At 52.6% G+C, this 16,508-nt stretch overlaps 1 protein-coding gene across 2 annotated transcripts in view; it reads right to left on the reverse strand.

The window, feature by feature from the left end:
* Positions 1–425: 425 nt before the first annotated feature.
* The window catches only part of KMT2B (lysine methyltransferase 2B), a 36,377-nt gene continuing 20,294 nt past the window's right edge, over positions 426–16,508 (reverse strand). For both annotated transcript variants that reach the window (XM_044282600.1, XM_044282601.1), the window contains exons 15-37: positions 14,628–14,741; positions 14,363–14,547; positions 13,198–13,293; positions 13,013–13,111; positions 10,845–10,921; positions 10,310–10,434; positions 10,137–10,231; positions 9,802–9,939; positions 8,488–8,646; positions 8,208–8,325; positions 7,826–7,904; positions 7,567–7,733; positions 6,261–6,449; positions 4,717–6,175; positions 4,103–4,192; positions 3,630–3,718; positions 3,408–3,548; positions 3,021–3,095; positions 2,752–2,929; positions 2,556–2,663; positions 2,392–2,475; positions 2,184–2,313; positions 426–1,527 (exon numbers count right to left, since the gene is read on the reverse strand). In XM_044282600.1, coding sequence (XP_044138535.1) covers positions 1,252–1,527; positions 2,184–2,313; positions 2,392–2,475; positions 2,556–2,663; positions 2,752–2,929; positions 3,021–3,095; positions 3,408–3,548; positions 3,630–3,718; positions 4,103–4,192; positions 4,717–6,175; positions 6,261–6,449; positions 7,567–7,733; positions 7,826–7,904; positions 8,208–8,325; positions 8,488–8,646; positions 9,802–9,939; positions 10,137–10,231; positions 10,310–10,434; positions 10,845–10,921; positions 13,013–13,111; positions 13,198–13,293; positions 14,363–14,547; positions 14,628–14,741 — 4,271 coding nt within the window. In that variant the 3' untranslated portion in view covers positions 426–1,251. The remainder of the gene's footprint in view (positions 1,528–2,183; positions 2,314–2,391; positions 2,476–2,555; positions 2,664–2,751; positions 2,930–3,020; positions 3,096–3,407; positions 3,549–3,629; positions 3,719–4,102; positions 4,193–4,716; positions 6,176–6,260; positions 6,450–7,566; positions 7,734–7,825; positions 7,905–8,207; positions 8,326–8,487; positions 8,647–9,801; positions 9,940–10,136; positions 10,232–10,309; positions 10,435–10,844; positions 10,922–13,012; positions 13,112–13,197; positions 13,294–14,362; positions 14,548–14,627; positions 14,742–16,508) is intronic.

The following is a 16,508-nucleotide window of genomic DNA, read 5'->3' on the forward strand; positions in this document are numbered from 1 at the left end:
GCCGTCCCTCCCCTCCACCCCCTCCACCACCACCACCCTGCCGTCCCTCCCCTCCACCACCACCACCCTGCCGTCCCTCCCCTCCACCACCACCACCCTGCCGTCCCTCCCCTCCACCACCACCACCACCCTGCCGTCCCTCCCCTCCACCACCACCACCACCCTGCCGTCCCTCCCCTCCACCACCACCACCACCCTGCCGTCCCTCCCCTCCACCACCACCACCACCCTGCCGTCCCTCCCCTCCACCACCACCACCACCCTGCCGTCCCTCCCCTCCACCACCACCACCCTGCCGTCCCTCCCCTCCACCACCACCACCACCACCACCACCACCACCACCCTGCCGTCCCTCCCCTCCACCACCCTGCCGTCCCGCCCCTCCACCCCTGTAGGGTCAGAAGTAATTCACCCAAAAACCAAGATGGCAAAATGTTCCTTTTATTTAAAATGCTAAACAGGTGAGACATGAATCATTCTCCAGTCCTTAAATAAAAAAAGTGCATAGAAAACCAACGTCCTTACAAATCTGTGTACAAGTATTTACAGTCTCTCCGCCGTCCACTTACATTTCATATTCTCAGAACAGCGTCGCACTCGCCGCTCATTCCCGGAGAAACAAAGTTCAAAAAAATAAAATAAAATAAATCATAGGAAAAGAAAAGATGGAGTCCACCCGGAGAGGAGCGCCCCACGATACAAAGCCGGAAGGAGGAGTCGGGGGGAAGGGAGGGCTCTGGGAAGGTCATTAGCAGCAGAAGGATTAAAATGATTGTCACCCCCAAAAAGTCCTATTTTTTTATTTTATTTTTCATTTCTTTGCTCCCCAACATTTGGGTCAGCTTATCCTATGGGAGTGATGGGATTTTGGAAAATACACTGGTTAAAAAAGAACATCCTTGCTGTTTGCCTGGCCTTAGCACAGCGCCCCCTATCTACAATATGCCATGAAACCCCCTGAAAATAGAAATGCACAAGGGGCAAACAAGGATCAGGAAGTAGCAGCGAGGGAGGGAACTATAGAGAGGACCCTGAGAGGAAGGAGAGGACCTGCCCTGGAGTCTTGCAGGGGACAGCAGGGCAGAGGGTAAAGTGCGGTTTCCGGTGATGCTCTCCTCTGCGTCGAGCCTCCATATTGTACGTACAGCCGTCTGCACAGAGAGAAGCACCATTGATCTTTCTCAGCCTGGTCAAGGGAGGCTTTGGTGCCTCCGCCATGGGAAGTGCCAGCACCTCCGCCACCAGCCGCGTTCAGTTGAGGTACCGGCGACACTTCTTGGCACCGCAGTTGCAAGGAAGCTTGTTTCTGGCGTCCTCGATGGGGAACTTGTAGTCGTAGGTCAGCTCCTCGCCGCGGTAAATGCTCCGGAGGGCGAAGATGACAATGTGCTTCTGGCCTTCCACATGGATGACCCTGGAGTAGCAGTTGGGCTCGCACGAGTGGTTGATGAAGCGCGCCGCGTTGCCGTGCATCGTAGCGTCCACCACATCAAAGTCATCGATTCGGAACATGTAGCAACCGATGCCCTGGAAGGAAAGGCAAAGATCAGAGAAGTCAACGATCCCCCCCTCGCCTTTTCAAGATCTTCGCTTGCTGTCAGCAAATGGAACGTTCTTGTTATAACCAGAAACTAGATCTTAGATTTTCTAAAATCGCAGGAGGAAAATCCACTGTTAGCAGAACTAGCAAAGCTAAAGACATGCTACAAATGTAATTCGCAGAGAAAACTTACCTGCGGGGTGGATTATAAATCTGCTGCTTGTCAATTTGGGTTTCAGATTTTCACCATTTGCAATGCACAGGGGAGAACCTGATGCAACACTGCATGCGACTCAGTAGCACAAATCTTACTGCCCAGGCTAAAAGTTCCTACCTACACACTGTAAAAAAGTCCTCAGCAGATTAGAACAAGCTTCTAGCCTCCGGATGAAAACAAGAATGTTCTCATTCACTGACAGCAAGCAAGGAGCCAGTAGCGCCAAACCCTCCAGTCGTCCTTTCCTGACTAGCTCCATTCTCTCTTCAGCCATTCATTTCTCTCGGTGACCTATGAGGCTGCCCTTACGGGGTTGTCACCCATCCTTCCCGAACAGCAGCAATACACCCTGTACACTACTCAGGAGTCCAGGAAAGCTGGGTGTGAACGGCGCCATGTCTGTTATTTAAAGGGGAAGGTACGCACCTTGCTGTCGTAATATTTCTCCCTCTTGTCGGTCAGCACTGCGCGGATCACGATGCCCGAGTACTCAATGACCATTTCACCGGCATCAATGTTTCTTTTGCAAAACAGCCCCCTGCCGTGGATCGCCGACCTTGAAGGGGAGAGGAAGAATAAAGACGCAGCACGGAACCAAGGTGGCACGGAGACGAGCCGCAACAGCGTTACTTACCTGTAAACTCCGACAGCTTCTTTGGAAGTCTTCTTCAGGTGTCGGAACCTCATGGCCATGGGGAGATCCAGACTGGTCGCTCGCCTGAAAACGCATTGAAGGCGTAACTATACTGGTGCCTTAGACATAACTAAGTGACCCCTCCAAATCAGCTGTTCTACTACCTGGTGGATTTCAGCTGCACTTCCTCCTCCTCTTCCTCGTACACGCACAGTTCTGGCAGCGTGCGGTGCTGGGACGCCAGGAAATTGAACATATCAAAGGTGGATTTCCTGGAATAATAAAAAAAATAATGAAATGCTAAATTACCTAATTCTCATGTCTCAGAAAAGACAAGAGATCAGCGGCGCCTGCACGTACCTCATGTAGACCTCGCTACGGGCGCAGCCTGATGGATTGATCAGCAGCTCTTCCTCCTCAACTTCCTGCGGGTGGAAGAGAAACCTATATCCACGGCAGCGCTCTGCTCCGATGAGCTGCTCCAGGAGGAAGAGGACGGCGTCGTGCTGAACGCCCAGCATCCTCGATCCGCTCAGGCCTGAGGGGGGAGAGGGTACGGGAAAGTTACATACATAGAGTACACCCCTTCCCCTGTAAAAGTGCCCCCCACCACTTCTATCAGGACTCACCTGAGAAGGACAACTGTCTGAGCCTGCCGACACCTCGCGCCTCTTGCACCTTTTCAACCACTTTTCTCCATGCCCCTAAAAAAGGAAGACAAAATGTGAGAACACAAACCCTCTCCTTCCTCCTCTGCCGATCTATAAAATGGTGACGTCAGCGCAATTTATGTAGGCCTTTAGTGATTGGAGTTGATTAACTGGGTACCAAAAAGGGCTCTCCATGGATATATCCGTGGTCTGATTAACTAAAGGTGGCACCACATCAGAAACCACCCTCTATCAACACTAGAGGGCAGCAGCAGGACCCTGTTATGGTTGGGTCCTGGTCCTCCTTACAGACAGCTGACGTCTCATGCCCCTCCCACCAAAACCATCAGCGGAGCGCGCACTGACCATCGGCGCTGTCGGACTGGGTGTAGAATCCGTCCTCGCTGATTATTTCGAAGCGCAGGTAGGGGCTGCCTCTCCTCGGTAACAGGTTCTCCTTCTCTTCCAGAAAACAGTCCTCAAAGTCATCAAAATTGGGAGAAAATTCTGTCAAGATATAAAAAAGTTATAAGGGTAATGGAAACGCTGCAAGGGCCCCCCCCCCCCCCCCCGAACGTCCGGTTATACCTGGGGCGTGCTCGGAGCCGGGGGACTCTTTGGCCGACTCTGCTGTCGGATATTCCGTTTTCACATCAACCGTGAGATCTAAATGAAGCCTAAAAATAATGGGAGAAAAACCTTTAGAGTCCATTCACACGTCCGCAAAATGGGTGCGGAACAGTTGCAGACCCATTCATTTTCAATGGGGCTGGAATATGCTGTCCACATCCACATTTGCGGATCCGCACTTTCGTTCCGCAAAAAAATAGAACATGTCCTATTCTTGTCCGCAATTGCGGACGAGGGGAGGCATTTTCTAAGAGTACCGTGATGTGCGGTCTGCAAAATGCGGAACGCACATTGCCGGTGTCAGTGTTTTGTGGATCCGCAAAACACCTACGGATGTGTGAATGGACCCTTAATAAAATGCATGAAAACCAAAACCAGCGCCCGTTACCCGATACAGCAGGAGCCGGCGCCGAACACAGCGCAAGACTCACCCGTTCATGTCCATACTGGGATCCTCCTCCTCTATCAAGTCAAAGTCCAAAAACTCCTGGAGCGGTGGTTCTCGGATCTTACGTTTTTGTCTGTAATAGACAAAATCAGCAGTAAGAACATAGACCAGACGTGAAGGATACCAGAACCTGCCTTCTCCCAGCTGATGATTTGTTACAATGTATCAGGGCAGGCTGTAGACATCAGACTGATAGGTGGTAACAAATCCTCAACCTGGGAGTTTTCAACTCTGAAGCAGGAAGAATAGTGAGTGCAGCTCTGGAGTATAATACAGGATGTAACTCAGGATCAATAATGTATGTACACAGTGACTCCACCAGCAGAATCTCCACCAGCAGAATAGTGAGTGCAGCTCTGGAGTATAATATAGGATGTAACTCAGGATCAGTACAGGATAAGTAATGTAATGTACACAGTGACTGCACCAACAGAATAGTGAGTGCAGCTCTGGAGTATAATACAGGATGTAACTCAGGATCAGTACAGGATAAGTAATGCATGTACACAGTGACTGCACCAGCAGAATAGTGAGTGCAGCTCTGGAGTATAATACAGGATCACTACAGTATGCTCTGTGGTGACATAGCACACGTACCTTGCATTGGTTGTCTTCTGCGACGTGCAATTCATATTCAGTGCCACGGACTGCGTTAACATCTGTGGGTTTAGTGCTTCCAGTTTATTAGTCAAGTCAAGTTTCACTTTCTTGGTGGAAGAACAAGCGATGAAGTCGCTGCCGATTCTCTTAATGCTGATGGGTGGTATCTGGAGTGGTTTGGGGGGCGCAGGTTGTAAGACAGGCAGTTGTACTTGTGCCTGAGGTTGAGGATGGGGTTGGGCAGGGGTAGGCGCAACACTGAGTAGTCCTGTATTCATAGAGAGGCCCTGCAGAACGCACGCCTGAGGGATGCCAGTGATTGCTGGGGCCATCACCGTCTGAGCCCCCAGAGTAAGCTGCCCCGTCCCTTGCACCACATTTAGCATTGGAAGGACACGCAACGTCCATTGCGGTGAGCCTGCAGAAGCGGTCTGTATTAAAACGGTGCTAAGATTTGGGGACTGGGATGTAGGAGGAAGTTTGGCTGCAGTAGTCTGAGGAAGACAAGGGAAGGGAACTCGGTTATTAATTAGAGGGGCCACCTTACCAGACATTGCGGGGGCTACCCGAGTGATTTGGACAGAGTCCGATTTTGCAGTGTCCTGAGGCAGGCTGGTACTTCCCGCCATGTTGCTGCCCTGTACATTTATTACCATCTGGCCCGTTTGTTTGTTGAGCAAAATAAAGTTTGATCCCGAGTTGCTGAGGGCGACTGATGATGGCTCGGCGGGGCACGGGGGGCCATTGGAGGGCATGGCCATTAGCGGACGACACACCCTTTGCACTTGTGGCGGGTCCCTGAGTGGTGGCGGTCCTTGCGTTATGCATTCTGTTCCATTAAACAGCGAGGCAGATGTAACCCCATTCTGGGTGATGGCGGCAGAGGTGGTGGCGGCTGGAGAGGACAACTGCTGCGTCTGCGCTGCCATCGCAGATTCCCCCACTGCCTTTAACACAAACTCCACTATCTCAGATGGCAAGTGGGAGGGGAAGGGTCTATTGTGGCCCTGCGATGTGTCCTCACTATCTGTACTGTCATGGATGCCATCAAGCTGTTCAATATGTCCAGACATCGCAGTAGACAGTAGTGGGCTCAACGGTTCCTGGGACACCACCGTCCGCGACAGCCCATAGTACGTGTCACCCGCTTCCTCCTCCGAGCTACTCCCAGCGTCAGATTCATCTGCCGGAGCCGTATGCTGAGCTCCGCACTGCGACAGACCGCTGACCGACTTCGATGACGGCACATCACCCACGCCACACAGCATCAGCGTCTCGTTCTCAGCAGACGATCGGCGAGTAACAGGCAGAGGGGAGGTGGATGGCGGCCGCCCAGAAGACTGACGAGTGGCTCTGGGTGAAGGAGCCGGTGGTCGTCTGCTCCTGCGAAGAGGCGTCACCTCGGGATCACTGACCGTTAGGATGTGGTGGGATAACGAGGAAGACGACGGACTCCCTGAAGATGAGGGAAAAATAATTATTGCAAAAAGCACAAAATCCTAGAAAGTGAAAGGAGGACAACGTCTGCAGAATCTCCTCACCTGGTGACGGCAGCGGGCGGGAAGAGCCTCCAAGCGGCCGGCGGGACGGAGAGAAGTTCGGAGTCTTCATTCGCGCACCGCTGAAGGAGCGAGGGGGGGCTGCTGCAGTGACAGGCTCTAATGGGAGAGGGCAAAGGAGTGGGACCCTTTCTGGTGTAGGAGGATCAGGTGACACTTTCTCAGCTGAAACTAGGGGAAAACAAAAACTTTCAGGATCCCTCCTGTGAGCGCCGCACATTGTATAGTGGCTGTGCTTGGTATCGCGCTCAGCCCCATTCACTTCAATGGGGCTGAGCTGCGCCTAGGCCACGTGACGTCACATGGCTTAGGACAAGGATGCTCAACTTGTGTTCCTCCAGCTGTTGCAAAACTACAACTCCCAGCATGCCCTAATAGCTGCAGGCTGTCCAGGCATGCTGGGAATTGCAGTTTTGCAACAGCTGCAGGGTCACGGGTTGGGCATCGCTGGCCTAGGAAAAGCTAGAGAAGGCCACGGCGCTACTGTGAGCATTGGTGCCTTCTCAAACAGCTGATCAGTAGGGGTCCCGGGTGTTGGACCCCCACCGATCACATACGAATGACCTATCCAGAGGCATCAAAGGGTTAGGATCCGATCCTGTCCGTTGCAGCTTCTGCTACACTATCAGAATTGCCTCTCCTGGGCAGAAGAATTCAGGACAGTGAAGGAGCCAGCTATAGTAAAAACGTGCACTGCCACCCATCTGCTGAAGGCTTGTAAGGCTCAAACCCAGGCAGTCGCACCACCATACGTACAATACAAGATTATAAATTAAACCCGCACCTCCAAACAATAGGTGATTAAGTGCAGACGCAGGCTACCATGGCTGACAGGCAGAGAAAAACACTATATGTGGCAGCACCTCTGCTCCATGCGGGTGTACGTGGCATACAGTGCTCCTGAACCTAAGCCTTGATGGATGCAGTTTTGCAAGAAGGGGTTAAAGCGGGTTCTCTTTTGAACAGGCCACCCTCTGATCAAAGCAGGTCCAATGAGCAAACTGAAGGTGCAGCATCCCATTTACTGGTTTCACAGACACAGCAGCTCCGTCCCATTGACGTGAACGAGGCGGTGCTTTTGTATCACTACGGCACTGTACGTACAAAGGAGATGCTGCAACAGCCTTGAAGTGAATCACCTGGCAAGGAAGGAAACGGCGCGGGGTCATAGGACACCGGTTTGTTCTCCCCTAATGGACGGCTCATCAGTGTGATCCCAGGCCGTGTGTGTGGGTGCTGCCCTCTGCTGGTATGTCAACAGACTTGCAATAGGAGCCATGGTGGTTACCTGGGACAGCTCCTGGGCTGTGGCTGTGAATGATCGTCCTATTGTCACCATGACCGTCCAGTTCTTCTGGGGGCAGATCACCCTCTTTTGGGCGATGCTCGACTACCCTGCATTTGTACCAGCAGCGCCGCTTGGCATCCAGCGTGCTCCAGTATAAGCGAGAACACCTGGAAGAGAAGGACAGATACCCATGATGGATACAGGCAACCAAACGTACCCCCCTCACTCATCATACTGGTATTACTCCTGAGACACTTACTGGTAACCTACGGGGAAAATCTTCCCTTCCGACACAGATAGATCAGTCAGCATGCCCATGGTGTCTATCTTCATAGAGCCTTAAAAATAAAAAATAAATAAAAAAAATAATATTACTCTTGGTTACTGACTGCAGTAACTCCTGTCCTATTCTCCAGTCACATCCAGAGCTGCAATCACAATTCGGCTATATGCCCTGGGAAACAGACTATGGTTTATCTGCATTCCTTAGACATGTGACCTTGCTTCTGTTTAACTCCATGAACTGCTCTCTGGTGACAGGAACCCCACTGAGTTCTGAAAGCAGCTTTGGATGTGACTGGTGCATAAAACGGATCAGTCCAAAATGCAGCACTAGGAGAGGGAAGTGTGGTTTCTCTTACCGATCATCATGTGGATATTCTCCGGTTCTAGACCCTGAAGAAACTTCCTTCTGAAGTTGATTCCGTCAAAGTCCACGTAGACTCTGCGCAGAACGTCAAAGCCGTCGTCTGCGACCGTCTGCACACAAGCACAGGAGAAGAGAATGTCAGCCTCAGTGATCTGCGCATACATTGTCCCCCCCCACCATCCATGATCAGCCCCTGGGAATAGCAGATATTGGGTGAACAGGACTGCCCCCTTCTTTGGGGGAAGAGGACAACATGGGCTCCAGGGTCTCACCGTTCCGTCCAGCAGACTTGTGTGCTTCTGACAGAACATCTTCTTGTCGTCCTGAAAGCTGCAGAGGTTGGCTCGGGCGCACATGTAATGGAAATTACTTTGGCAGGTGGACAGACAGCAGCCGACGGTGGCGCCGATCTTCATGCAGTCCTCGCAACGCTGTCGGGAACAGAAGACGAGAAGCGTTAGGGTGGAAAATGGGAACAAGAGCTGACGCTTTATGGGAGCCGTCCAGTCTTCTGCAAGTAAAGTGTAACTGCTGAAGAACGACGAGCTTGGCTGTGCGAGCAAGACCGAACAATGAATGCTTCCATTCACTAACAGCAAGCAGAGGTCTAAAAGATGGTGAGGAATTTAAATGGAAAGTATAATAGGAGGGTGCAGAGCTACTTAATGTATAATGAGACAGGGCTCAACCACACAAGACGGATCCACGTTCCTGATGCAGTCGCCCTATGAGCCAAATAAGGGGTCTCAATAACCCCCCCCCCTCTACGGAGTCCGCAGACCTTAAAGGGGTTGTCCCAAGATATAACAGTATCCTCAATACACAGCTTTGGGGATAAGCCTGTGATCAGTAGGGGGTGAATGCAGGTGGACAGCTAATCTGTAACAACGAGGGTCTCTTGTGTCCCCCCCTCCCTTTAAAAGGGTCAGGAGTAGAGCATGCACGCTGCCAGTCCATTCATTCTCTATGGGCGCTGTACTCTAGTTTCCCTGGCAATCCCATGTAGAAAGAATGGAGAGACAGCACATTCCTGCGATTAGTGGGTGTTCCATCATTCCCACCGATCAAATATTTATACCCTATTCTGTAACAACGAGGGATACCCCCTTCAATAATGCATATAGGCAGCCTGTAAACGAACAGCCCCTTTTAACTATTGAAGTCTGCAAGGTGAAATTACCTTTAAGGAGCTATCCCTTGAAGACAACCTATCCCCTACCCTATAATTAGCGGGTAAGTGTTTGATTGACAAGGGTCCAACTTCTGGGGCCCCTGCTCCCCATTTAATGGAGTAGCCAGCATGCAAGCGTGACCACCGCTTCATTTAACTCTATGGAACTACTGGGGATGGCTGAATACAACGGCACGGCCATCTCCGGCAGCTTCATTCAGGAACAATTGGCCCCTGTTCTCATAAGCTGCAGGGGCCCAAGCAGTCAGACCTCCACCAATCAGACACCCTGTGGATAGTGGATACGTTTTCTTCACGGGATAACCCTTAAAATGCCTCCGGCTTCTATAAACAATGTCTGAAAATGGAGGATGAAGGGGAGTTCATATGATAACCGAAACTAAAAAGCGCTCACCAGCTGCCGTCCCCGAGCCACAGCGGCGTGCACGTTTTTCAGGGAGCCGTCATTCTCCTCGAAGACTTCGGCCGACCAGATAGCACAGTTGATGTGGGTCCACTCGTTCTGGCCAATGTAAAGTAGTCTTCCGGCATCCTAGGTGGTCAAGACAACAGCAAGGTAAGTAACAGTCGCAGGTACTCACCCGACATGTCATTCTGGCCTCAAGGAAAGCTGGGCGACAAGCCTGACAAGGCTCATGCCTCGCACCCAGATTTGACAGTCTGGGAATTAAGGCAGACATAATGGCGGTCACCCAGTGTCCACAGACAGAGATGGCGGCGCTCGTTTACCTTGGGGTCGTCGTCTCCGTACTTCAGACACAAGGCGCACTGGCGGGAATCCTTCTCCGTCTCTCTCCCCGGCTCCGTCACCACTTCTCTCTTCACTGAAAAGAGCAGAACAAGAGTAAAGAAGGTGAAAGAAAAAAAGGAGGCTGCTAACTTTGGGGGTTACATGCCAGTACCTTTCTGGGGGGACAGGGGGTCCGGCTTGATTCCATTGCTTGACTGCGAGCCATCTTCTCTCTCCCGCCAATGGGCGTAAGTATGATCCGGATAAGGAGGCAGCACGGCGTGAGGAAGGAGCCCGCTGGAGGAGAGAAGAAAGACGTCAGCACTGCAGCCCCAGGCTACTCAAGAGACCGTCACATGGAGGCAAGTCTCTGCAGACATGTTATAAAGGTGGGGGAGCGGCGCAGAACGATGCGTAGTTTAATGGGGAAAATAAATACTAGTTTGTATTTTGGTCATTTCTATCCATGATCACTTTGGATTTAGGAGTCCAGTGGGCGGAGCCATCAGTGACCGACAGCTACTTCTGTGCACAGTATCACCGAGGAGGACTATACCGAGTAGGAATCTGCTCGGCTCCTCCTGCACCATCAGAACATGCTGCCTGCAGACTGCACTTCATGGTGACAGGTTCCCTTTAAATAGCAATTCCCTAATATAATGCAATCCATGACATTTAGTCCCATAATCAGATAAAGTGATACCTACTTGTTTACAGATCTGCGATTTTTCTCCCAGAACTTGGAGTCTTCAACGTTGAACCAGCTGAAACATTTCTCCATCAACTGCAAATAAATACAGTATGGGAAAAAGTGACTGCATTTACATCCTATATTATACTCCAGAGCTGCACTCACTATTCTGCTGGTGCAGTCACTGTGTACATACATTACTTATCCTGTACTGATCCTGAGTTACATCCTGTATTATAGTCCAGAGCTGCACTCACTATTCTGCTGGTGTAGTCACTGTGTACATACATTACTCATCCTGTACTGATCCTGAGTTACATCCTGTATTATACTCCAGAGCTGCACTCACTATTCTGCTGGTGCAGTCACTGTGTACATACTAGGGATCGACCGATATAGATTTTTTAGAGCGATACCGATAACCTGTGAACTATCAGGCCGATAGCTTATAACGATATTCTGTGCATTTTCATTTTTGAAAATATAAAATATTTTCTGTTACAGCGTTCACCACATAGGAGATTTTTTTTATATTTTAATAGTTTGGACTTTTCGGACATGGCAATATGGGATCTGTTTATATATTTTATATGTAAAATTGGGAAAGGGGGTGATTTATAGTTAATATTTTGGTGTTTTATTTTTTTTTACTTTTTATTTAATAACTATTTCCCACCTTAGGGACCAGAACCTGGGATCTTTTTATCCTTTGTCCTATTCACCCTAATAGAGCTCTATCAGGGTTAATAGGATCTCACACTCTCCCTGCTGCCCTGTGCATAGTACACACAGCAGCAGGGAGCTGACCATGGCAGCCAGGCCTTTAGCAGCATCCTGGCTGCCATGGTAACCGATCGGAGGCCCAGGATTACACTGCCGGGGCTCCGATCACAACTGCCACCAATGAGGAGGAGGGGAGGGGACCCTGTGGCCACTGGGGAGGGCACACTGCGCCACCAATGTTTAATACAGGAGGCGGGTGTGTCGGTGCAGAATCACATAGCCGTCACCCTGCCTCTGACAGCGAGCTGCGATCAGCGACAGCAGTTAACCCCTCAGGTGCTGCACCAGATGGGTTAACTTCCGCTGATCGCAGCTTCCTGTCATTTGTATGAGAAGTTAATTATCATTGGTGGCGCAGTGCGCCCGCCCCTCCTCCGATCTCTCCTCATTGGCAGCGCGGCACAAGGGGGAGGTAGAGAGTGACTCTTTCTCCCCTGTGCTGCTGAGGGAACATGAGCGTGCTGACAGCAGTGCGCTCATGTTCTGTGATTGCGCGCTGGACGCATTATAGGCAAGGTTAGATGCCAATAACTTTGAAAATCATGAATATTGGCCGATAATCGGTTGATCCCTAGTACATACATTACTTATCCTGTACTGATCCCGAGTTACATCCTGTATTATACTCCAGAGCTGCACTCACTATTCTGCTGGTGCAGTCACTGTGTACATACATTACTTATCCTGTACTGATCCTGAGTTACATCCTGTATTATACTCCAGAGCTGCACTCACTATTCTGCTGGTGGAGTCACTGTGTACATACATTACTTATCCTGTACTGATCCTGAGTTACATCCTGTATTATACTCCAGAGCTGCACTCACTATTCTGCTGGTGGAGTCACTGTGTACATACATTACATTACTTGTCCTGTACTTATCCTGGTTACATCCTGTATTATACTCCAGAGCTGCACTCACTATTCTGCTGGTGCAGTCACTGTGTACATACATTACATTACTTATCCTGTACTGATCCTGAGTTACATCCTGTATTATACTCCAGAGCTGCACTCACTATTCTGCTGGTGCAGTCACTGTGTACATACATTACTTATCCTGTACTGATCCTGAGTTACATCCTGTATTATACTCCAGAGCTGCACTCACTATTCTGCTGGTGCAGTCACTGTGTACATACATTACTTATCCTGTACTGATCCTGAGTTACATCCTGTATTATACTCCAGAGCTGCACTCACTATTCTGCTGGTGGAGTCACTGTGTACATACATTACATTACTTGTCCTGTACTTATCCTGGTTACATCCTGTATTATACTCCAGAGCTGCACTCACTATTCTGCTGGTGGAGACACTGTGTACACAGATAACAATACAGGAAGAACAATCAGAGAACAGGGTAATAGCTGAGGGGATAGTCACATAGCGTCACTTACCTTGATGTACAGGGCTTTCACAGCTTCTCCATGTTCATCTAATTGGCCACTTTTCATGGTTTGTTGGATAACCCAAACCAAGTCATCATTGAAAGTCGCCTGAGGAGACGGGAAGGGGGAAGAACTTACAGACTGAAAGGGGAGAGGGGTGGGAAGTCAAAATGAAGTACTGGAAGAATACTCACTATTGAGTTGTAGTATCCTTCCTCTAACAGGTGGCCTAGGGACTCTAGATCGCAGGGCGTATGGTGACACTTCAGCTGGTCTTCTCCACTGTTACACTGTAACAAAGCAGAGGTGTGATCACATGCTAAATGTAGGTTGTAGCCACCACTAGATGGAGCTCAGGAGCTTACTGAAAGCTAATGGAGAGGAATGGTGTGCATATGCATCTATAGAGCTCCCTCTAGTGGTGGCTGCAAGCAGCCACGATTTACATCATTTAACGGGCATCCATCAGCAGATTTGTACCCATGACACTGGCTGATCTGTTGCGTGTGGGAGGTGAAGGCATCTGTGTTGGTCCCATGTTCATATGTGTTCCCATTGCGGAGAAAAAATGCTGGTTTTAATATATGCAAATCAGCATCTTGGAGCAACGGAGGCGTCGCCATTACACCCCCAGGCTCTGATCTCTCTGCAACTGCATGCACTTTGATTGATATAGGGCCAGGCAGTGAAAAAGTCATCACACCTGGCCCTGTCAGTCAAAGTCCAGAGGGCGCAGCAGTTGCAGAGAGAGCAGAGCCTCTAGGTGTAACGGTAACGCCCCTGTTGCTCCTAGAGGCTCATTTGCATATATTAAAGCTTCACGTTTCTCTGCAATGCGAGCACATATGAACATGGGACCTACACAGAGGCCTTCAGCTGCCAAGCGCACATGTAACAGGTCAGCCAGTGTCATAGGTACAAAACTGCTGACAGATGCTCTTAAAGGGGTTATTATCCAGGCTTACTGGGTCACTCTTATTGCTATGTTATTTAATTTTCCAATATACTTTTTATATCAATATCTCACATTTTTAAGATCTCCGCTTGCTGTCATTCAATAAAAACCACACAGAATGGGGGTCCAATGTCCACCACTAGAGTGGAGCGGTGGTCGAGCATACGTGTTCCCGCTGCAAAGTCTGTGGGTCACACTCCACTATCCCCATCAGTCCCATAGACTTTGAATAGCCAGAGATACTTATGGCCCCCATTGGTTACCCAGTCCCTCTGTCAAACTCCTTACAAGCTGTGGGGTTAATAGAAGCTCCTCCGATTCCAGCCATTACAGTAGGCGCTACTGTGATTTAACTGTACAGCAAGGGGTTAATGGCCGCTGGATCTTACCGAGGAGTAACCTACCTGTATACACTGCATGAGCGGCGTGGACATTTGGGAGGTCACCAGTCCCTGCAGGACCTCATGGAGGCCGGCAGTCAGCTCGGAAAGCATCGCCCCCCGCCATAGCGCACTGCTTTCGCCCAAACACGGGGGGCAGTTGTACACCACGCTGTCGGGTAGGTTAGACAGGATCTCGTATCCCTCGTCTGGAAGATGAAATCGTAAAAATAAATGCAAGAGAAACAAAAGGAAAAAGAGCTCCGCGCGCAGACGTGGCGGCACTCACCCGAGAGCCCCTCACACTTGGAGTGCACCCACTTCACACATTTCACGCACTGTATCATCTTGCTCTCGTAGTCGTTTTCTTCGTAGCAGCGATTGCAGATGGGGCAGAAATTTCCTGTACGGAGAGAGGACGAGATGAGGCGTCACAGACACAAGCGAGGAGGGGGGGGGGGGGGGGCGCGTCACAGACACAAGCGAGGGGGGGGGGGGGCGCGTCACAGACACAAGCGAGGAGGGGGGGGGGGGGGCGCGTCACAGACACAAGCGAGGAGGGGGGGGGCGCGTCACAGACACAAGCGAGGAGGGGGGGGGGGCGCGTCACAGACAAGACACAAGCGAGGAGGGGGGGGGGCGCGTCACAGACACAAGCGAGGAGGGGGGGGGCGCGTCACAGACACAAGCGAGGAGGGGGGGGGCGCGTCACAGACACAAGCGAGGAGGGGGGGGGGGCGCGTCACAGACACAAGCGAGGGGGGGGGGCGCGTCACAGACACAAGCGAGGAGGGGGGGGCGCGTCACAGACACAAGCGAGGAGGGGGGGGGGCGCGTCACAGACACAAGCGAGGAGGGGGGGGGGGGGCGCGCGTCACGGACAACAAGCGAGGAGGGGGGGGCGCGTCACAGACACCAAGCGAGGAGGGGGGCGCGTCACAGACACAAGCGAGGAGGGGGGCGCGTCACCGACACAAGCGAGGAGGGGGGGCGCGTCACAGACACAAGCGAGGAGGGGGGCGCGTCACAGACACAACGAGGAGGGGGGGGCGCGTCACAGACAAGCGAGGAGGGGGGGGCGCGTCACAGACACAAGCGAGGAGGGGGGGGCGCGTGTCACAGACAAGCGAGGGGGGGGGGGGACGCGTCACAGACAAGCGAGGAGGGGGGGGGGGGGGACCGCGTCACAGACAAGCGAGGAGGGGGGGGGGACGCTCACAGACACAAGCGAGGGAGGGGGGGGGGGCGCGTCACAGACAAGCGAGGAGGGGGGGGGCGCGTCACAGACACAAGCGAGGAGGGGGGGGGCGCGTCACAGACACAAGCGAGGAGGGGGGGGGCGCGTCACAGACAAGCGAGGAGGGGGGGGGGCGCGTCACAGACACAAGCGAGGAGGGGGGGGGCGCGTCACAGACACAAGCGAGGAGGGGGGGGGCGCGTCACAGACACAAGCGAGGAGGGGGGGGGGGCGCGTCACAGACACAAGCGAGGAGGGGGGGGGGGCGCGTCACAGACACAAGCGAGGAGGGGGGGGGGCGCGTCACAGACACAAGCGAGGAGGGGGGGGCGCGTCACAGACACAAGCGAGGAGGGGGGGGGGCGCGTCACAGACAAGCGAGGAGGGGGGGGCGCGTCACAGACACAAGCGAGGAGGGGGGGGGGCGCGTCACAGACACAAGCGAGGAGGGGGGGGGGCGCGTCACGGACACAAGCGAGGAGGGGGGCGCGTCACAGACACAAGCGAGGAGGGGGGCGCGTCACAGACACAAGCGAGGAGGGGGGCGCGTCACAGACACAAGCGAGGAGGGGGGGGCGTCACAGACAAGCGAGGAGGGGGGGGGGCGCGTCACAGACACAAGCGAGGAGGGGGGGGGCGCGTGTCACAGACAAGCGAGGGGGGGGGGACGCGTCACAGACACAAGCGAGGAGGGGGGGACGCGTCACAGACAAGCGAGGAGGGGGGGGGGACGCGTCACAGACACAAGCGAGGAGGGGGGGGGGGGCGCGTCACAGACAAGCGAGGAGGGGGGGGCGCGTCACAGACACAAGCGAGGAGGGGGGGGGGGGCGCGTCACAGACACAAGCGAGGAGGGGGGGGCGCGTCACAGACAAGCGAGGAGGGGGGGGGGCGCGTCACAGACACAAGCGAGGAGGGGGGGGGGGGCGCGTC

The sequence above is a fragment of the Bufo gargarizans genome, chromosome 2, assembly GCF_014858855.1.
Source record: "Bufo gargarizans isolate SCDJY-AF-19 chromosome 2, ASM1485885v1, whole genome shotgun sequence".
Lineage (NCBI taxonomy): Eukaryota > Metazoa > Chordata > Amphibia > Anura > Bufonidae > Bufo > Bufo gargarizans.